Source organism: Scyliorhinus torazame, chromosome 1 (assembly GCF_047496885.1).
Source record: "Scyliorhinus torazame isolate Kashiwa2021f chromosome 1, sScyTor2.1, whole genome shotgun sequence".
NCBI classification, from domain to species: domain Eukaryota; kingdom Metazoa; phylum Chordata; class Chondrichthyes; order Carcharhiniformes; family Scyliorhinidae; genus Scyliorhinus; species Scyliorhinus torazame.
This window is the reverse complement of record NC_092707.1, coordinates 260,045,544-260,068,521: the sequence shown is the minus strand read 5'-3', so window position 1 is coordinate 260,068,521 and position 22,978 is coordinate 260,045,544. Positions and strand designations below refer to the sequence as shown.

Genomic DNA, 22,978 nt, shown 5'->3' with positions numbered 1-22,978 from the left:
ATTTACTTATATGGCACACACTTTGGAATGATTCGGAGATGTCTGTTATATATCATATAAATAAAACTTCCTCTCAACGTTGCCCATCCTAAAATCCAATGTTCATAATATAAAGTATGCAAGCCTTTTTTTTTTTTATAAATGAATTTTTCATGGGATGTGGCTGTCGCCGGCAAGGCCAGCATTGGGACCTAACCCTAATTGTCTGTAAACGGAGTGGCTTGCTCGGCCATTTCAGAGGGCAGTTAACAGCTATGGGCCTGGAGTCAAAGGGGAAGGATAACAGACTTCCTTCCCTAAAGGACAATTTGACAGTTTCATAGTCACCATCACCGAGACTAGCTTTCGATTGCAGATTTTATTAATTGAATTTAAATTGCACCATTTTGGGATTTGAACCTGTGTTCCCAGGGTATTAGCCTGAGCTTCTGGATTACTGGTCCATTACTGGTATCATTGTGCCACCATCTCCCCAGTAAACGCAAGGTTGTGATTTCCGTCCTCCAAGTAGCACTGCAGCATCACCACAGGTGGAAAGGTTCAATCCCAGTTGCTGGATTTCCATTCCAAATATGGATGCAGAAATTTATTATGGGAATACAATAGTAAGGGCATGATTTATAGCGTTAAGAGAGGGAGAGGGTAAATTACATCTGATATCATATCTAATTATTTTCCACCTCCTAACTTTGCTTTACTTGAAGATTCCACTTGAGTCTTGATAACCATGTCAAAGCCAATGGGGGAAAACAAATATATATCTATAAAAAATTAAGTTTTATCTTTGTGTCAGTGTTGCGATTAAACAGAGATTTCTTCCGAATACAACAGCTTGATCACTCTTAAAAATGGTAACTAGCAACTGGCATTGTATTCAGAAACTAAATTGCATTTGGAAAACAGCACTCAATTCCGTGTCTCACTGTGCAAAACAGAGTTTAATACGCAGTTTAACAAAAATGTATATTGATTGCTTTCCTGGAGACTGAGCAGAAGGTTCATTTCGTTTTATGCAGGCTTGGGGCTGTATGCTGAAGTACTTATCAAAATTTCAAGCACCTTTCGTAATTTTAAATACACCACTTCTCAGATTAAACATAATCAATGTCTGCCGCGTGAGTGTATTTTCCAGAAAATTGCAGAATTAAACATCTGGCTAGTGTGACAGAGGAACTCAAACTTCAACTGGGATCTTGTTTGTTCTGAACACAAGATCAGACAAAATAAATTACAGCCAGAATGTTCTAGTCACCTTTCGGCCGATTGTGTATGAGTGGCATAATTTGTCCAACAGGTGGACAATTGGCGGTTAACATCGGAAGGATGCCAGATTCACGTTCTGAATGTCATAGCAATACAGTGATGTAAGCATGCATCTTAACCTCAACCACGTGTTGACCAGAACTCCTGCACCTAGTGGATTTGCAGAGGACTGCAAACTGAGTGACATGGATACCCAGCACAGATGTCCTAGATTTGACATGGGAGAAACCACCAATATTGGTCCCAGTGTGCATCACAGAATCACTTTCCTATCTAAATATTGGGAAGATTGTGCAACAGTTGGTGTGGTTGGCAGCAACAAGATGTCATCAAAGCCAGCCTGTTAAGGTACTATATGTCTCCCCAAAGCAAGCCACAAGGTACATTCATGATACACCTGGGTCCTCTTGATGGCTTACTTTTAGGAGTTTCTAATTAAATAGTAGGAATTGTTCTTTGATGCTTATTGTTCTTTTTTTTCTTGTGCAACCCCAGTAACCAACACCAGATTACAGGCCATAAACTGCACACTCAAAAGGTTACTGGTCTGTCCCATATATACACCCACCAGCTCACTGGAAGAACCATCCACCAATGAATTTGCGTAGGCGTTACGAATGTCCCAGACACGAACCGAATTATCAATGGATGCAGAAACAATCAAACTGCTATCTGGGCTAAATGCAAGGTTAGTTATGTGGTCAGTATGCCCTCTCAGCTCTTTGAATAAAGTACCCGATGCAAGGTCCCACAACTTCAATCGCTGATCTTCACCCGCTGAAGCCAAGTACTTCCCATTCGGAGAGAAAGCCAATGCCAACACAGGTCCACGATGTCCCGTGAAGAGACGTACAGTATTCCCTTGCTGTGTACTCCACAGGCGCACAGTTTTATCTATTGAGCCTGTGGCTATGTAGTTAGAGTTCGGGTGGAACTTGACACAGTCTACATCTGCTAAGTGACCCGCATAAATTCGTAATGGGTATGTTCTGTCAAGTGCCCAAAGTCTTGCTGTCCGATCATGTGATCCACTTACAAAGTAAAGGCTCAAGGGACTAATATCGACGTCCCAGACTGGATAAGCATGGCCTTGGTACAAACCAGTGTTCTTGAAACTGCACAAATCCCAGTAACGGACTGTTGTGTCTTCCGAACATGACAAAAGTCCCGAATTATCAGAAAGGAATTTGGTGCTATATACAGGCCCACAGTGTCCTCTTAGGATTTTCATTTCACTGCCCACATCATCTTCCACCTGCATTAGGGGAAAAAAGTAAGCAAAGATCAATAAATATCAGGAGTAGGTAGAAAATAAATAATATTAAGTTTCAATTTATCATGTGAGCATGTAGGATGTGAAAGTTCCCTTTAAATATGCTTCTGAGGTTCTACACATCTCACCGTGGTCTTGGGTGTGCAATGGCAAAACAAGAGACATATTTATACTTTCCCTTTCTGCTGTTCTGTTGGTCAACAGAGGATTCAGAATGAGACTTGGTGCTTTGCACAAATGGGTTTCTTAAATCAGCTTCCAACGGGCAAGAGAGCAAAGCCAGAGGACAACAGGATGTCTTTCCTTCTCCAAACTGTCCTAGTAACCAGGTGCAACTGGTTTGGGAGGGGTGCATTTGTGACAACTAATGTTGCAGGTCTGGAAAACAGCACAGAGCCAGTCGGTGACAATACTGCCCTGTGTCAGGGGTTAAGCACCTACAGTTGGTGTAGCCCATTGAGCAGGGAGCAGCTGAAATTACCAACAGAGCAGTAAAAGGGAGTTCTCTAGCTGTGGAGCCCAGAGATTTACAGCCAATAATAGTCTAGTAAAACAGGGGCAAGAGATCTTCACCGCTACCTCTGATCCTAAAGTGTAATGGTGACTTTTCAAAATTATGCTAATTCTCCCCTCTACTAAAAAGAATCTATATAATCAGCAATAGTAAAATGATATAATAGTGTCACAGAACCCTCATAAAGAACATAAGAACTTTGAACAGGAGTAGGCCATCAAGCCTGCTCCGTCATTCAATGAGATCATGGCTGATCTTTTTTGGACTCAGCTCCACTTTCTGGCTTGAACACCATAACCCTTAATCCCTTTATTCTTCAAAAAACTATCTTTATCTTAAAAACATTTAATGAAGGAGCCTCAACTTCTTCACTGGGCAAGGAATTCCGTAGATTCACAACCCTTTGGGTGAAGAAGTTCCTCCCAAGGTCAGCCCTAAATCTACTTCCCCTTATTTTGAGGCTATGCCCCCTAGTTCTGCTTTCACCCACCAGTGGAAACAACCTGCCCACATCTATCCTATCTATTCCCTTTATAATTTTATACGTTTCTCTTAGATCCCCCCGCATCCTTCTAAATTCGAACAAGTAGTCTCAGTCTTCTCAACCTCTCCTCGTAATCCAACCCCTTCAGCTCTGGGATTAACCTAGTGAATCTCCTCTGCACACCCTCCAGCGCCAGTACGTCCTTTCTCAGGTAAGGAGACCAAAACGGAACACAATACTCCAGGTGTGGCCTCACTAACACCTTATACAATTGCAGCAGAACCTCCCTAGTCTTAAACTCCATCCCTCTAGCAATGAAGGACAAAACTCCATTTGCCTTCCTAATCACCTGTTGCACCTGTAAACCAACGTTTTGCGACTCATGCACTAGCACACCCAGGTCTCTCTGCACAGCGGCATGTTTTAATATTTTATCATGATGGTGGAAGCTCCCTGAATTTCATCACACAAGGGCCCAGCATGTAAAACACAATAGAATGCCTGCAGCATTTGCATCATGTGCCTCAAGAGAAAACCAATCCTACACCTGGTAACACTCTAGCTTCAGTTTCAGAAGGTTGTGCATGCAAGCCCCATTTCAGAGGCTTGAGCACATCATCTCAGCTAACTGCCCCCAACTTAAGCTGAAGCCTTGGTCTTGGGGAGAGCTGACTGCAGTACTTGCACATTTGTTTTAATAAGTAGATTCAACAGCTACAAATATTGCAGGCATGGGAAATCTAGAATTAAGACAAAATGCTAGACACTCAATAACTTCCAGCAGCACCTGGTGAGAGAAGGTTGGGGAACTCTTCTGATGAAAGGTTATTGACCTGAAATATTTAACCCGAATGTTCCTCTCACCACAGTCTACACACCATATACCAGTGAAGATAGTGTCACTGCTCTACTGCCTTAGTAGTAGTTGGGAGACCAAGCGTAAAATAGGTTATGCTGGCATAGACTCAATGGGCCGAACGGTTTCTTTGCGCTTTGTCGCACTCCAGGAGTCAGTGGCCAAAACAATACGAAAAACCTTTCCTCATTCATTCCAATTTTAAGGCTTTTAAAATTCAGTCTGAGGTTGTGAGGAGGATTGACCCAGTTTGCATCACTCCTCACAGGCGCAGTACTACAGTGGGTTAATCACTGTTACAAGTGGTCAGGTTACAGATTACATGCTTCACATCTCTATGGATTCATAGATGTACCTGGGATTTCACAGTCCTGTTCCAAACCCGTAACTCTTCTATAAAAAAAATCCAGAGAACGTCCAAAATCCCATCACACCAGTGACATTTATTGGGTCGATGCCCAATAAAATGGTCTTAAGAGAAAGAAAAACTTTACCTAGTTTGACGCAAATGTGACCGTGATGATTGACTTAATTGTCCTCTGAATTGGCCTAGCAAGTTACTTAGTTGTATCAAATGGAAGCACCTCAAGGGGAACTACAGATGAGCAATAAATGTCAGTATTCCAGATAATGAGAAAAAGAAACACGACACACAGAACCCAATAACAGCCATGTTTCTGTGGAACAGCACCCAGCGTGTCTGCTTCGGACAGAGTCCACTTCCCTTGGTCAACTCCACTACAATATAGAGGATGACTCCCAACAAGCAAACCTTGAAGCCACCTTGTCCCTTCTCCGCCTGCTTCAGTCGATTGGGGTCAACTTTCAAACATTTGCCACGTCTAAAAACCCTCATGTGACTTGTTGATCAGTTCTGAGTTGCCCAATTTAATATCAAAGCAAAGATCTCCACCCACTCCACTGCCTGGTGCACAGGCCACATGGGTAAACTTAAGTCTGCAGGCCGAGACTTGAACTCTGCTTAATCGATGGCCCATCCACCATCTTAAAGTCTCCACCATTAAAACAAAGTGTGATTGCGGAGTAAACCATCCACCAGATTCAATGCAGCAACTGGAAAAGGCGCCTTTCAACCCTCCACCAAAGGGCAGAGGGTACTTGGGAAAAACATCAAGTTCTCCTCTAAATCTTCCACCATTCCTACTTGGAAAATACACTCATTGGATCGAAATCCTGGAACGCCCTAAAGTGTGGATGTACGGACATCACATGGATTACAAAGTTTGATGGCAGCGACTTACCGCCACCTTCTCCAAGGTACTTAAGGAGTTGTATTAAATGCTGCCTTGCCAGCGATGCTCATGTTCCATGAATTAATAATTGATTCATCTTGGTGTCTGATGGGACCACCTCAGGCAGTGCTTGCTTTTTACACAGAACTCCCAACATAGTAAATCACCCAAAGTACCTCAAAGAGGCATGGTCAGTCAAAAACTGACATCAGTGCAGATAGAATCATAGAATTTACAGTGCAGGAGGCGGCCATTTGGCCCATCGAGTCTGCACCAGCCCTTGGAAAGAGCACCCTGCTTAAGCCCACACCTCCACCCTATCCCAGTAACCCCAGCTAACATTTTTGGACAGTAAGGGACATTTAGCATGGCCAATCCACCTAAACTGCACATCTTTTGAACTGTGGAGGAAACTGGAGCACCCGGAGGAAACCCACACAGACATTAGGAAAACGTGCAGACTTCGCACAGACAGTGACCTAAGCCGGTACCATGGAGCTGTGAAGGAACAGTGCTATCCATTGTGCTACTGTGCCGCCCACGATGATCAAATGCTTGGTCAAAGAGGTAAAGTTTTAACAGGAAGGAGCACAGGAATGGGTTTAAGGAGAGAATTCCAGAGTTTTAGGGCTTAGACAGCTCAAGGCCTGGGAGCCAATGATGGGGTGAAGGACTTTGGGATACAGCACAATATCACTCGCTCTCATTTCCGCATTCTAGAGAGCAAATACTGCAGTACTTGCACATTTGTTTCAATAAATAGATTCAACAGCTACAAATATTGCAGGCATGGGAAATCTAGAATTAAGACAAAATGCTAGACACTCAATAACTTCCAGCAGCACCTGGTGAGTTAAATATGGGGCAGCACGGTAGTATTGTGGATAGCACAATTGCTTCACAGCTCCAGGGTCCCAGGTTCGATTCCGGCTTGGGTCGCTGTCTGTGCGGAGTCTGCACGTCCTCCCCGTGTGTGCTTGGGTTTCCTCCGGGTGCTCCGGTTTCCTCCCACAGTCCAAAGATGTGCAGGCTAGGTGGATTGACCATGCTAAATTACCCTTAGAGTTGGGCGGGGTTACTGGGTTGTGGGGATAGGGTGGAGGTGTTGACCTTGGGTAGGGTGCTCTTTCCAAGAGCCGGTGCAGACTCGATGGGCCGAATGGCCTCCTTCTGCACTGTAAATTCTATGATAATCTATGAAAACAGCCCAAAACACTTATTCCACTACACTAGAGTTGCTCCCAGCTCTTATACCCTGCATCTTCAGCTCCTGGCTTTCTTGATGTTAAAAATAGAAGCCATCTGTTTAGTAACCCCTGGTCTCTCCTTTCCAATGTCTCGCATTTATGTTCTATTCTCCTGCCCCATTCCATTCTACCCCTGTCTTCCTTGAAGCCTCTCAGCTAATTCCTCAACCTCCTCTCATCTGACCATTCCCTCCCTCTTTATTGACACCACACCAACTGGCATTGCACCGTCCTGCCCCAGTCTTCATTAATATTACTTTGCTCAAAACGTTTTGCCAAAAACGAAGGAGGACCCATCCCCAACCACCTGTCCTGACAAACTACTTTTCCAATCCTAGCCATGGACAGAAAAGGCTGGTTATTTCTACCACAAACTCTCAACAGGCCTCTTCTAACCTTACTTCTGAAACAGACCAAGACAGAGACCCCACCTTGGTCAATGTCACAATGGCATCCTGTGTAACCCTGGTTAGTGCTCACTATCCTTTTCATTATCCTTGACCGCTCTTCAACCTTTGCATCTGCTGATTACTCCACTTTTCACCAGACTGCATTGTGTCTCCACAGCGCCACATTTCTATTTCCACTTTCATATATCTTAGTGTTAAATTTTCATCTCCCCCCACCACTTTCATATATCCTAGTGTTAAATTTTCATCTCCTCCCAAACCCCTCATTCATCGACATACTATTCCTCAACATCCTGTCCAGAGCAAATTATACTAAAATACTGAATAAATCAAAGTTTGCTGCTGTTTAGCAATGGCTGAACCCACCCTGTTCAGCTCTAGGAAATATCTACTTATCAAAATCAGGATCTTCCATCCCTGGGATTCTAATTCCTTATGCCGCTCTCACCTCAACGTTCCTTTGAGTATTCCTAAAAGGTGAGTAGACCATACTCAGCCAGCCCGCATTCGCAAAACAAAAAGTCTACTGTCAGATGCCATTCCAGGGCAGGGCAGCACTTTCTGAACAATCCTGAGTGTACTAATGACTGCACTAATAACCAAGTTAAGATAATTAATTGAGCTCATGATGTGGGCAACACTGTACCATAGTGGTTAGCACTGTCGCTTCACAGCACCAGGGTCACAGGTTCGATTCCAGCTTGGATCACTGTCGTGCGGAGTCTGCACGTTCTCTCCAAGTCTGCATGGGTCTCCTCCGGGTGCTCCGGTTTCCTCCCACAGTCCAAAGATGTGAGGTCAGGTGGATTGGCCATGCTAAATTGCCCTTAGTGTCCAAAAAAAAGGGTAGGTGGGATTTCTGGGTTTCGGGGATAGGGTGGTGTGGGCTTTAGTAAGGGCCGATGCAGACTCGATGGGCCAAATGGCCCGTTTCTGCACTGTAAATTCCATGATTCTACACTTGCTAGAAGCAACATGCATCCATAATAGGGACTCATTCTCTGCAAACAAAAGGAATATGTTCAAGCTTTATGTCTTTTTTGAACTGCTCAGATTGAGAAGCTTATTAGTTCCCTTTTGCTTTCTCCATGGCAATGCTTCAGCCAAATTGAGTCAACTTGCCAATCAATCAGGATCCATTCCTCCTGCAGTATAAATTGTGATCATTTGAAATTTGGCATTCTTGCATTTGTCCTGATTGAGTACAAGACAGAAAGCTTCAGTAACAGGTCTCTCTTTTCAGCAAAATGCATAACTCTTCCACCAATACTGACCCCATTTATCTTTCATTTCTCCCATTCCAAATTTCTCTTTACCTGTCCATTCCAAAGGCAAAAATTGACCCTGCCTGAATATGGAAGAGAAAGTATCCTCACCTTTAGAAGTCTCTCCAGGTTTATATTCCTGAGGACATTCCTGAGTGCACACAGGTGGCGCTAATGCATGAAAATTGGGGGTGTCAATATTACCAATGCTACCCACCCCCCAACTTGTTTATAGAATGTTTGGATGATAATTGAGCTGCAATGAAAAAAAGAATACATTTCACTGCCAGCTGCTAGTAAGTCATCTGCAGCACTAACACAAGCTATAGATGGGACTATTGCACGCTCTCTCATTATGAAGAAAATTAATTTTGGGTTATATAGACCTCAGGACATCCCACGGTGCTTTACAGCCAACGAAGTAACTTGGTAATCACTGTACTACAGAAACCGGGACAGCCAGTTATGTACAGCAAGGCCCCACAAACAGCAATGTGATTATCTGCCTTACTGAAGATGTTTGAGGGATAAATCATCAGGTGACGGGAATAACTGCCCTGCTCGTCTATAAAACAGTACTAACAAATCTTTTATACCCACCCACGAGAGCAGGCAGGGACCAATTTAACATCTCATCAAAAGACGGCAACTCAGGAAAGTGCAGGACTCCCTCAGTGCTGCACTGGGTTGTCAGCCAAAGCTTTTGTGCTCAAGTCTCTGGAGTGGGCTTTGAACCAAAAACCTACTGAGTTTCAGAAGAATAGCAACTAAGGCACAGCTGGAAGTCAAACCACGGGGTGAAATGTGGGGTTTGCCAATGGTGCATCATGGAGCATACAGTGTGTGAGAGAGGAGGATAATTGGGGAAGGGCTCTGCTACAAGGGTATGTTGGGAAGAAGAGGGGTGGCACAGTGATGCAGTGGTTAGCTCTGCTACCTCATGGCACCGAGGACCCGAGTCATTGTCTGTGTGGAGTTTGCACATTCTCCCAGTGTCTGCGTGGGTCTCACCCTCACAACCCAAAGATGTGCAGGGTAAGTGGATTGGCCACGCTAAATTGCCCCTTAATTGGAAAAAAAAGAGGGCACTCTAAATTTATAAAAATGAAATAAAATAAAAATGTTGGGAAGAAGAGAGGATGGAAGTGAAACACGAGAAAGGGGGATGTTGTAAAGCAGGAGGGTACCACGTCCTCCAAGCTGCATTCTTCCCATACCTGACATTGGGAAGTCTGACCGGCTGCACTCAGGTTATCTTCCCCGCACACCACCCAAAAAGAAAATAGAGATATAGAAAGAACAGAAGGCACAGTGGAGAAAAAGAGAAATTAAAAGAGGGAGCAAGGACAGGACAATAGACAAGAACAGACCATTTTCCATCAGGGCAGATTCACGTTTGCATATACAAACAAAGAACTTGCATCTAGCCTATATTCTGTCCACTATGTCACAACTTGCTGCTCAGTTATTGAAGATATTGAGCCAAGAGTAAAGTGGAACCTCTTGCTCTAATTTGTAATGTTAAGGAATGCATTCCAAGCGGATTCACCAGCCATACCCAGCCTCTTTTACAACGCAAGAACTATACTTATCATTTACCAACAGTTAATGCAATTGAAGTGATTACATTCAAATGAAACGGTGAAAGTGTCAGTGCAAAGTCTATTGGCTGCATTAAGTCACTTGGAGCGTCAACTTGAACTATAACAAACACTAAATGTTGTTGAAACCAATTTTTCACTAGTCTCAAATAAACGGAATGGATATTCTTGGAAACAACTCGCCCGTTTGGAAGAGTCCTTCAAGCGACCCACCTCATGAATCCAAAGATAGTTGTTCCTCTACCATGCTGTGAATATCAAAGGGGTTTAAAGGGTAACTTCAATTCCTAGGAGAACAAAATGAAACTTCCAACTTCTCAGATTCTCTTACAATTGCCAGTGGACAAATATTAAACAACAAACCTCTCATCTAACTTGATACTGACTGCTAGGTTTTTAAATTAATTCATGGGATGTGGGCGTCGCTGACTGGGCCAGCATTTATTTTCCATTCCCAATTGCCCCTTGAGAAGGTGGTAGTGAGCTGCCTTCTTGAACTGCTGCAGTGTAGATACACACACAGTGCTGACAGGGAGAGTTTCATCGCAAAACCCAGGGAGCACAAAGACCTTCATACCTCATCATCCAAGATATCACAGGCGAGGTTGATTCGAGAAACATCCACCTGCTGCGGTCCGAACTTGAGCTTCTTCGGCTTCAAGCTCCAGAGTTTGATGCAAGAGTTGTCAAAGCCAGCACTTAGCAACTTGTTGTCCGGTGAAATTTCCGCAGTATTTAGTAGCTGGTCTGTGTTGTAGAAAGCATAGAAACAAATAGTTGTGAGAGAAGGAGGTCCATCTTTTACCCGTTTTATAGTGTCCTGCAACATGTCCAGTGCGGCTTCATTCTGCAACATGGTAGAGGGTAGTTCTGAGGGCTCCATGCCCACCCCCTCGCTGCGCGATTGCGTGCCAACACTGTACAGCTGATAACCTGTCTGCGGAGAACACTGTACGTCCAGCTGAACCCGAGAGGCAAGAATCTTGCACAAAGCACTATTGTTGTCACTCTGGAGGTAGCGGAGGAGATAGTTGTAGCTTTCTTCAGTAAGGCTAACAACATATTTATTTTCAATCAGACTACGCAGCTTAGAGTTTGAATAAATATCCTGGCTATTCAGAGTAGTCCGCAGCTGTTCCATGATGTCCTTCTGATCTGTATTTTGTAGGAACATTCCGTGAAACCGACTGTAGAAGCTGTCTGCTGCACTCTTCAAACCACTGTGCACCATGTCAAGGTGGAGGTAGATGAATAAAGGGTAGAGCAATTGTTTCACTTCTCGGCTGTACTTCGATTCTGTATCTGGAACCAGAAATGTGATAGTGAAGTGAGTAAAAACACTTTCAGCACTCGTTAAAACTCAAACTTTATTTTTCCCCTCTGGATTACTGTTGGTGCCGTGCACAAGGGTGTATAGCAATAGGAGGACAGAGCAGATGAACGCATAGCTGGAGAGGGGTGGAGTTGAGGTATATTCCCACAAGGGAGAAAGATAGGATAACCAAAGCTCCCTGCGTGACAAAAGGAGATATATAGAGAAAAAGATGTGTACGACAGATATCACGTTGCTAATACAAATTAAAACCAGGCTGAATACAGAAAGTTCAGAGGGGAAATGAAATAGAAATGAGAGAGTAACATAGAGAGTGTGAGAAGAGACTGGCAGCCAACATAAAAGGGAACAAATATCTTGGATAAGCATATAAACAGGAAATGGGTATAAAAGGATGGGTGTTCAAAAGAAAAGTGAGCAATGATAAACTCGGCAACCATAGGCCAATCAGTTTAACTTTGATGGTGGGAAAACTTTTAGAAACAATTGTATGGGACCAAGTTAACAGTCACTTGAATAATTCTGGATTAATTAAGGAAAGCCAGCAAGGATTAGTTAAATGCAACTTGTGTTTAACTAACTTGATTCGGTTTGACAAGGTAACAGAGACGATTAATGAGGGTAATGCAGTTGATGTGGTGTTCATGGACTCCCAAAAGACTTCTGATAATAGCCACATATTAAGCTTGCCAACAAAGTTGAAGCTCATTGAATACAAGGGAGAGTGACGGCCTGGTACAAAGTTGGCTGAGTGACAGGAAAAGGTAGCAGGCAAATGGTTGTTTTTCAGAATGAGAAAGGTATACAATGATATTCCCCAGGGGTTGATCTAGGACCACTGCTTTTCTTAATCTAGATTAATAACTTTGGACTGGAGTACAAAGGGCACGATTTTAAAATTTGCAGAAGACAAAAACTTGCAAGTATTGTGAACTGTGAGGAGGATATTGACAGGTTTCAAGAAGACATAGACAGGCTGGTGGAATGGGCAGACACATGGCAAACGTAATTTAATGCAGTGCAAAGTCAGCCATTTTGGTAGGAAGAATGAGAAACAGCAAAATGAAATAAAGAGTACAATTCTAAAGGGGCTGCAGGAACAGAGACACTTGGGGGTACATATGCACAAATTGAAGATGCCAGGGCAGGATGAAAAAGTAGTTAGAATAAGTTGTAAAAAGAGTACAAAACCTAGGAAATTGAATCTTTATAAAAAGGTTTGGCTTGGCCTCAATGGAGTATTGTGTCTGATTCAGGATGCCGCCCCTTAGAAAGGAGGTAAAGTTATCAAGAGGGGGTGCAGTAAAGATTTATGAGAATGGTTTCAGGAATGAGGATCTTCAGTAACGTGGACAGATTGGGACTGTTCTCCGGAGTGAAGTAAAAGTTGAGAAGAGATTATTGACAGAGGTGATGAGAATCCGGAGCGGTGTAGACAGAGTATAAAGGGTGCAGTTGTTCCCGTTGGTGGAAGAGTCGGGTACCAGTGGGCACTGATTTAAGGAGAATTTCAAAAGGATCAAAGGAAAAACGATGTAAGCAACGAGTAGTTAGGATCTAGGTGTCATGGAGGCAGATTCAATCACGGCTTTCAAACAGGGAATTGGATAAGCACCTGAAAGGAAAGCAAATTGCAGGGATATGGGAAAGGGGGGGGGGGGCCTTGCTAAATTGCTCGTCAGCACAGACGGGTCAAGCTAAATGGCCTCCTTCTGTGCTGAAGCCATTCTAGGATTTCCAACTTGTGTTCGACAGAAAAAGGAGCTTCCATTGGCAAGTCCCAAATTCCATAACCAAAACCATAATCACATGAGTCCACTGGGTAGGTGAAAGACAAACCCTGACTCCACGGAGGCAAACATGGGACACAGTCAGCACCAACATTCCTTCCAAAATGTTGTTGTTTTCTCAATGTGTAGTACCTTTAAATTTATTTGAGTGGATGCACAATGTGTTGTATTAAAAATAAATTTAGAGTACGCAATTCTTTTTTTCCCAATTAAGGGGCAATTTAGTGTGGCCCATTCACCTACCATGTACATTTTTGGTTTATGGGGGTGAGATCAAGCCAACACGGGGAGAATGTGCAAACTCCACACAGTCAGTGACCCGGAGCCAGGATCGAACACGGGTCCTCAGCGCTGTGAAGCAGCAGTGCTAACTACTGGGCCACCGTGCTGCCCTAATGTGTTGTATTTAATCTGGATCAAGGCCTGTACGGTCACGCACAGCTTCGTGGGAACACTGGTTGTTACCCTCCTGATATTTCTAAATGTCTCGCTGTCAGACTGTGCTGTTCAGGTTAACAATATTTATTAGGCCTATCAGATGGACTGGCAGATGAAAAGAACAAGCCGTAACATGTGCTTCCAAACAGTGGAAGTCCCAATATCTTTGTCATTCTCTTCAGTAACTTTCTTTATCTGTGAGAATTTGAGTGATTAAACTAACACATTTTCTGCATTCAGGGAAGGGAGTGAAGTGAACTCTTACAACTACTTTCCTGGAATTCATTCAAAATCCTATAACCTCTTGAGAATGTATCAATTGACTCTCCACAAGGACCACTTGACTCTCCATATCCCAGATTTTTCATTATCATTCTTTACAAATGAAATGGTTATTCAAGTTAGAATATATAGTACACCACCTCTCACACTGTTATCTGTCCCATTTTTATCTCCATGGTGAATAGCAAGACAAATTTCAGATAAATCATGCTGAACAAGTATCTGACAGTGGGTTAGTTCAGTGATATAAAAGCAGGTGGCTGCATTCCTCATTTCCAAGACCTCTGGGAGAACTGCTTCAATATCAATAGGAAGAGTTTTCTCCTTCCAAATACCTCCTCTCAAAAAGCAGAGTGTTGATTTGAGGAGGAACAAAGTATTTATAATAAAGCTTTGTTCAACCAAGACCCTCAATTAACTATGATGTGGAGATGCCGGCGTTGGACTGGGGTGAGCACAGTAAGAAGTCTTACAACACCAGGTTAAAGTCCAACAGGTTTGTTTCGATGTGACATCGAAACAAACCTGTTGGACTTTAACCTGGTGTTGTAAGACTTCTTACTGTGCTCAATTAATTAAACAGGAGACATAACTTCAAATCTTTGTACAAATAGAGGACCTGTGACTTAGTCACTAATGCCCATTCTTAAATATTCATGGGACATAGGCGTTGCAGTCAAAGCCATAATTTTCTGCCAATCCCCAATTGTCCTTAAAAATGGCAGTGGGCCGCCTCCTTGAATGCAATTGAGTGGTTTGAGAGACCATTTTGGAGGAAGCTAAGTGTTGATCACATTGTTGTGCGTCCAGCCTATAGTATGGGTGTCACTGAGTAAGGACTGCAGATTCCCTTCCCTAAAGGACATCAGTGAACCGAATGGGCTTTTACTATGATCTAGTAGTTTTATGGTCACTATTAATTATACTAGCTTTTGATTCCAGAGTTATTTAATTAATTGAAGTTTTCCCAATTGTAGTGGTGGGATTTGAACTATGCCTCTGAATCATTAAACCAGGCCTCTGGAATACTAATACTGTAACATGCCATGCGTCTACCCATACCTCCCCAGCCTCTCTTCAGAACTCGAATGATGAGTTTTAAGTATGTTAGGCAGCACCAATAAGTCAGCTGTACTGATAGAATACCTTCCCTTTGATTTCAGAATTACTCAATGAACAAATCTCATAATAATTATAATCTTTATTAGTGTCAGAAGTAGGTTTACATTAACACTGCAATGAAGTTACTGTGAAGAGGACAAACTTCAAATAATACTTTTCTTTTAGGTAAAAATTTGTACATCACACAATTGCAGCTTTCTAATGTTATCTATTGAATTCAAAAAGGGTATCAAGTAGAGAACGAGACACAAAAACGAGACACAGCGCATGGGCAATTTTACATAAACTAAACAAATTTAAACACAAGCCTGCTTCTATCCAAACTTACCGAAAAGGAAGATTTTCAGCCGTGCAAACTGTATTTCATACTGATTAGGATCCGCTTGACAGGGAGCTGCAGACACTACGTTGGGAGAGCCAGACTCTGCCTGAACTGTTTTTAAAAAATATAAATGAATGTGATCAGCATCAAGGACCTGACACATGCGGTAAAGGCTATGTGGACATCAAATTTCCCATCTGAAAACAAAGTGTAGCGGCAAGCTGAGATCACTTATAAAAGGGGCAAGGCCAATTCAGCTGGTATAGATGAAATTGTAATTAAATTGAACCAGTTTGACTATGGTGTGACAAAGCAGTTTTTTTATAATTACAGCCCAACGTCGCAATTTTTCCAAAGCATCCTCAATTCCAGCCACGAACACGGAATGTTTTGCAACAAATAACATGCTATTATAGACACACCTATATATGCAAAGAAAATATTTAATATATAAATTATATACACACTGTCATGGGTCCGCCTGGAGACAGCAGCAGACAGTATTCAAAGGGCCTCAATTGGTATGCGCGTCTCTCCCAGTAAGGGGTTTAGAACTGCAGTTTAGATAATCAAGTGTGAATATCTTATGGAGGAGAAACTGATTATCGACGATTGGGAAGGTCCCGGAGATATACATAGGTTTATATATAGTCAAGGAAGTTGATGGGGGCAGACAGCCAAATGCACAGAAGGCATAATCAAAGATCAACAAAGGTATAAATTTTTAATTAAAAAAAATTAATTTAGAGTACCCAATTCATTTTTTCCAATTAAGGGGAAAAATGTAGCATGGCCAATCCACCTAGCCTGCACATCTTTGGGTTGTGGGGGGGAAGCCCATGCAAACACGGGGAGAATGTGCAAACTGCACATGGACAGTGACCCAGAGCCGGGATCGAACCTGGGACCTCGGCACCGTGAGGCAGCAGGGCTAACCCACTGCACCACCATGCTGCCCCAACAAAGGTATAATTGACTAGTCCCGGAGAAGGAAGGTAGGCAGTTACCATCTAGCAGTCTCAAAGTGGACAGGCCAGTTTCCAGTCACCAAGCCTGAAGGCCACGTTTACAGCAAACAAGCTTCGAAGTCTTAGAGCCAATGTGTGCAACAAACTTACGTAAGAGCAGTTTTGAAATATCTTCACTGGACCAGGAAAAAGGATGGTTATTCAATTTGGATGTTGTTTGAGGAACAGGGGAAGTCATACAGAGTTCAGGAATCGTAGATATCTTTGAACAAGGGATACACTATATAATGTGGGTGTTTAGTAATTCATACATCTTAAATTGCGAGAGTAGAGTTTATGCATATTTGTCTTTACTTTAATAAATAATCTTCAAAAATTGCCACCGGTTGAATGGGCTATTTGTCACTGGTATTGCACTTGTTTCCCTACACCAAAACAGAACAAAACTACACACCACCACAAATTGGTGGGATACCCTGGCAAATCAGCACACTTCATCACAACACACACAGTACTGATTACTACACTCTTGTGGCACTAATTGCACATATGCAAAGGCTGCGCACACCTTTGTGTGCCCAGTTGCCAAAATGTGGCATAAAAGCATCAATATGTGGATTGCGCAGAATAAAGCACATTACTGGAAGCAGTTGAATGATCCTTGGGCACACTCGAGCAACCTGACATTTTACTTGCCACGGTCCAACATTCCACTTGCCCAGGAACATTTTAAATTCCAAAATGCAACTTGAACCCTCAGCCTGCAGGTTGCTGATCCAGTACTATGATCACTTGCTCCTGGAATATAGGAGACAAGCACAAGACTTTATGTATTACCCATCCACAATTGCGCATTAAGATTCAACCACATTGTATCGGATTGGTAGCAGGGTCACTGTCCCGAAGAACATTAGTCGGCCGTGGTCATTTGCTGCAGTTCGTTCACTAATTACCAGAATTGAATTGCCATGATTCAATTTAGACTTGTGACTTTGGATTGCTAGTCGAGTACCATTATCACTGGGTTATCACACCCTGCTGGAGTCCATAAAAAGAAGCACCACACACATCTTGTCAAATATAACAATAAGCTCCTTTTGCTAAATTTTGTTTAATCATATCCTGTGGCCATCTTCAGCACCAGCATACAGTTTGTTTATTTTACTGTGACCGTAGCTCATTAACATTCGAAGTGGGACTGGGCGGCAAAGAGACTTCCAATCCACAATGAGGTAGATTCAAACCAGACCCAACACAGACATGCAACTTACATCTCAAATGCAACTTGCACGTATTATCTATTCCACATCTATTACAACCTTTGTCGACAATATATGCTTGCTTATGAAGCCCAGGAAGTCAAGCCCACTTCCTCGGTTTACAATGTTTGTATTATGTACAATAATTGCAGTATCCAAAGTACCACTCACTGTGCAATATATATTATCTGGCATTTCTTGGTATTAACGTCAACTCACCTGCTCAATGACTTCTGGACTATCAAAAAGGCCTTATCAAACCAACCCAATTTCAAGTATAAATCATGCCTTTTTAAAAACCAAATTCAATATTTTTCACAGTAAGAGTTCTCGTATTCCCTGGGAGATGCGACTGCCCAATTACGACAGTGTGGATAATTAGAGTTGCATATCACGAGTTAATTACCATTTCAAAAAATTCTTCGTCCCACCTATTTTATTTTTAGCCACAACGCTTTTGTGAACTAACACTCACTGTAGCTGCTTTTATACAGCTACTTGGACCCAATTCTGAAAAGGTGATTTATGTGCCTACCGTTCTACTGCTGAGGTAAGAGAACTGCAATTGAGTGGGGCCACAAGAAAGCATTGGTTTCCCAAAATCCAAACAAGCATCCGCATAAAACCCATTTGTGACATTCCTTTTTTAAAATTTTAGAGTGCCCAATTTATTTTTTCCAATTAAGGCACCATTTAGCGTGGCCAATACGCCTACCCTGCACATCTTTGGGTTGTGGGGGCGGTACCCACACAAACACTGGGAGAATGTGCAAACTTCACACGGACGGTGACCCAGAGCCAGGATCGAGCTTTGGACCTCAGCGCCGTGAGGTAGGAGTGATAACCACTGTGTCAGCGTGCTGTCCCCATTTGTGACATTCCTAACAAACTTGGTGTTTGCATTTTGTAACACTTTTACCATAAAATCGGTTCCCATCTCATTTTATAGATGCCATCAACAATGGGCTAAATGTGAAAGAAATTAGATATATTTTTTTTAATAAACAATTTTAATGAGGTATTTTTTGGCATTGTAAACAGCAGAATTACAGAACGAGAAAACAAAAGGACTGTACAGTAAACAAAGTACATAGTGCAATTGCTGTAGCCCGCCCCACCCAGATCTGCTTAATTGACCCCCTACACTACATTCCCCTAAACCACCCCCCCTACCTCCGGGCGAACCCTAACAACGACCCTCTCAAGGCGATCTTGATTTTCTCTAAGCCCAGGAAACTCGCCATGTCTGACAGCCAGGCTTCCGCCTTCGGGGGCTTTGAGTCCCTCCAAGCTAGAAGTATCTGTCTCCGGGCTAGCAGGGAAGCAACGGCCAAGACGTCGGCCTCTTTCTCCCCCCTGGACTTCCGGGTCCTCTGAAACCCCAAAGATCGCCACCTCTGGACTCATTGCCACCCTCCTGTTCAACCCCTCGAACCCCTGCCAGTATTTCCTAAGTTTTGGACAAGCCCAAAACATGTGGACAGGGTCTGCCGGTCCTCTCAGGCACTTTACACACCTGTCCTCTATGCCGAAGAATCTGCTAATCCGGGACACTCATGTGGGCCCGGTGGACGACCTTGAATTGAATCAGGCCAAGCCTGGCACATGTTGCAGTCCCATTAACCCTGCTCAGCGCGTCTGCCCACAGGCCTTCCTCAATCTCCCCTCCCAACTCCTCCTCCCATTTATGCCTCAGCTCCTCGGTCTGCATCTCCTCCGCCCCCATGAGCTCCTTGTAAATATCCGAGATACTTCCCTCCCCCACCCATCCTCTAGACACTACCCTATCTTGGATCCCCCTTAGTGGCAAGAGTGGAAAAGATGGCACCTGCATATACAAAAAGTCCCGCACCTGAATATACCGGAATTCATTCCCCCTCGTTAACCCAAACTTGGCCTCCAGCGCCCTCAAGCTCGGGAAGCTCCCTTCCAAAAACAAATCTCCCATCCGCTCAATCCCTGCCATACCCAAAAACCCCCGTCTAACCTCCCTGGGGCAAACAAACCGATGGTTGTCACATATTGGGGACCAGACGGATGCTCCCGTTGCTCCCACATGCCTCCTCCACTGTCCCCAGATCCGCAGGGCCGCCACCAGTACAGGGCTGGTGGAGAAGCGCGCCGGCATGAACGGCAGAGGCGCCGTCACTAACGCCCCCAGACTGGTACCCCTAAATGAGGCTGCCTCCACCCGCTCCCAAGCCGACCCCCCCCAACTTCCTTAACATGGCTATGTTAGCCACCCAATAATAGTTGCTGAAATTCGGCAGAGCGAGCCCCCCTTCACCCCGGTTCCGCTCAAGCATCACCCTCTTCACTCACGGGGACTTGCGCGCCCTTACAAAGCTTAAAATGATCTTGCTTACCCTCTTGAAAAAGGAACGTGGAATGAAAATGGGGAGACACTGGAACACGATTAAGAACCTTGGGAGGACCGTAATTTTAACTGTCTGTACTCTCCCAGCTGACGACAGCAGGAGCGCATCCCACCTCCGGAACTCCCCTCGCATTTGATCTACCAGCCGAGACAGGATCAGCTTGTGCAGTCGACCCCAATCCCGCGCCACTTGTATTCCCAGGCACCTGATACTGTCCCTAACTAAGCGGAATGGCAGCTCCCTCAGCCGGTCCCCTTGGCCCCTCTCCTGAACTACAAACATTTCACTTTTTGTCATATTCAATTTGTACCCCGAAAACCGGCCAAATTCCCCCAGGGTCGCCATGATTCCGTCCATCCCCGCCATCGGGTCAGAAATGTACAAGAGCAGGTCATCTGCATGCAATGAAACCCTATGCTCCACCCCCACCCCCCCCCCCCCCCCCCCACCCCCCGAACCAGCCCCCTCCAACCCTCTGAAGCCCTCAGAGCAATTGCCAGCGGCTCTATAGCTAGTGCAAACAGCAGTGGGGAAAGGGGGAACACCTGTCTCGTCCCGCGGTGCAGTCTAAAATAGTCAGAAGTCGCCCTGTTTGTCCTCACACTCGCCTCCAGGGCCTGATATAGCAGCCTGACACAGTCAATGAAACCTACCCCAAATCCAAACCATTCCAGCACCTCCCATAAGTACTCCCACTCTACCCAGTCAAACGCCTTGTCTGCGCCCATTGCCACCATTACCTCCACTTCCATTCCCTCTGGGGCCATCATGATCACATTGAGCAATCTTCTTATATTCGCCCCCAGTTGCCTACATTTAACAAACCCTGTTTGATCCTCCCTAATAACACTCGGCACACAGTCCTCAATCCTAGTGGCCAAAAGCTTTGCCAGCAGTTTAGCATCCACGTTAAGAAGGGAGATCGGCCTATAAGACCCACACGACTCCGGGTTCTTGTCCCATTTAAAAATCAAGGAGATGGTAGCCTGCGACATCGTCTGGGGCAGCACCCCTCTGTCCCTCGTCTCATTAAAAACCCTGACCAGCAGCAGCCCCAATATCCCGGAGAACTTTTTATAAAATTCTACCGGGTACCCATCCGGCCCCGGGGCTTTACCTGACTGCATGGCCTTTAAGCCCTCAAATATCTCCTCAGCTCCGATCGGGGCGCCCAGCCCTTCTACTAGCTCCCTACCTACTTTTGGGAATGTCAGGCCGTCTAAGAAGCATCTCATCCCCTCCGGCCCTGCGGGGGGCTCTGAGCTATAGAGTCTGCTATAAAAGTCCTTGAAAGCCCTGTTCACACCCGCCGCATCACCGACCACGTTACCGCCTCCACCCACCACTTTACCTATTGCCCTAGCCGTCTCCCTCTTTCTGAGCTGCTGAGCCAGCATCCTGCTGGCTTTCTCCCCATGTTCATATACCGCACCTCTCGCCTTTCTGAGCTGCCTTACCCATGGACACCACCCCAAACTCCGCCTGCAGCCTCCTCCGTTCCCTCAAAAGCTCCGCACTCGGGGTCCCCGCATACCTCCTGTCAATCTGCAGGATCTCCGCTTACAGTCGGTCCGTTTCTGCCCTGTCCGTCTTGTCTCTGAGAGTCCGGATTGAAATCAGCTCCCCTCTCACCACTGCCTTGAGCGCCTCCCACACCACCGCTGCTGAGACTTCCCCCGTATCGTTGACCTGCAGGTAGTTTTGTATACACTTCCTCACCCTCTCGCACACTCCTTCGTCCGCCAGCAGTCCCACATCCAGCCTGCACTGCGGGCGCTGGAAGCTCTCTTCACTCACCTGTAGCTCGACCCAATGCGGGGCATGGTCGGAAATGGCGATTGCCGAATACTGCGCATCCACCACCCCCGTCAGTAGACCCCCCCCCCAATCTGCTCCATGAACTCCCTCAGCTCTTTTCCCATTGCTGACACTCTGCCCGTTTTTGAGCATGACCGGTCCAGGCCTGGATCAATAACTGTATTGAAGTCCCCTCCCATAACCAGCTTGTGGGAATCCAGGTCGGGTATCTTCCCCAGCACCCTCTTTATGAATTCCGCATCATCCCAGTTTGGCGCATACATATTGACCAGGACCACCTTCCTCCCTTCCAGCTTACCGCTAACCATAACGTAGCGACCTCCCCCGTCCAAAACAATACTCCCTACCTCAAACTTCACCTGCTTGTTCACTAGAATCGCGACCCCTCTGGTCTTAGTATCTAGCCCCGAGTGGAATACCTGACTAACCCAGCTCTTCCTCAACCTAATCTGGTCCCCTACCTTCAGGTGAGTCTCCTGCAACATTATCACGTCCACCTTTAGAGCCCCAACATGCGCGAACACATTTGCCCTCTTCACCGGCCCATTTAGCCCTCTAACGTTCCACGTGACCAGCCTAGTTTGGGGGGGGGGGGGTTGAAGAAGAGACACCGCACCCCCCCCCCCCCATGTCGGTCAGCCATCCCCTCTCCTGGGCCAGCCCCTGCCCCACGCCTCTGTGGTAACGCCTCCTGGCAGCGCCCAACCCGACCTCTTCTCCGCTTCTAAAATCAAATCCCTCCCTCGTCAGCTGAACAACTCTCCTCCTCCCCCTCTAGCAACAACACTCTGTAACCTAACCCCATCCCTAATCTGATTGTATATACCCCCCCACTGTGCTCCCGCAGACTAGCTCACCCAGCTAGCCCGGTGGCCCACGGCTCCAGCGCCAGCATGTCTCCCACCTATCGTTGCCTACCTGCCCTCCCCCCGCCCATCGAAGCCATCGCCCTCATTAACCCAGCCCCGACAACCGCCCACTTTAAGAAACAGACGCCAACCAAAGTCAGTGTAAAGAAAAACAAAGCCAAACTCTCGCCATAATACTGATCAAAGTAATACTACTCAAAATAATACAACGTCAAAAATCCCCACCACCATCC

At 45.0% G+C, this 22,978-nt stretch overlaps 1 protein-coding gene across 1 annotated transcript in view; it reads right to left on the bottom strand.

Annotated features, from left to right (window-relative positions):
- Positions 1 to 919: 919 nt before the first annotated feature.
- Positions 920 to 22,978, bottom strand: part of taf5l (TAF5-like RNA polymerase II, p300/CBP-associated factor (PCAF)-associated factor) — a 28,389-nt gene continuing 6,330 nt past the window's right edge. The window contains exons 3-5 of the mRNA XM_072505447.1: positions 15,460 to 15,564; positions 10,744 to 11,468; positions 920 to 2,518 (exon numbers count right to left, since the gene is read on the bottom strand). Coding sequence (XP_072361548.1) covers positions 1,727 to 2,518; positions 10,744 to 11,468; positions 15,460 to 15,564 — 1,622 coding nt within the window. The 3' untranslated portion in view covers positions 920 to 1,726. The remainder of the gene's footprint in view (positions 2,519 to 10,743; positions 11,469 to 15,459; positions 15,565 to 22,978) is intronic.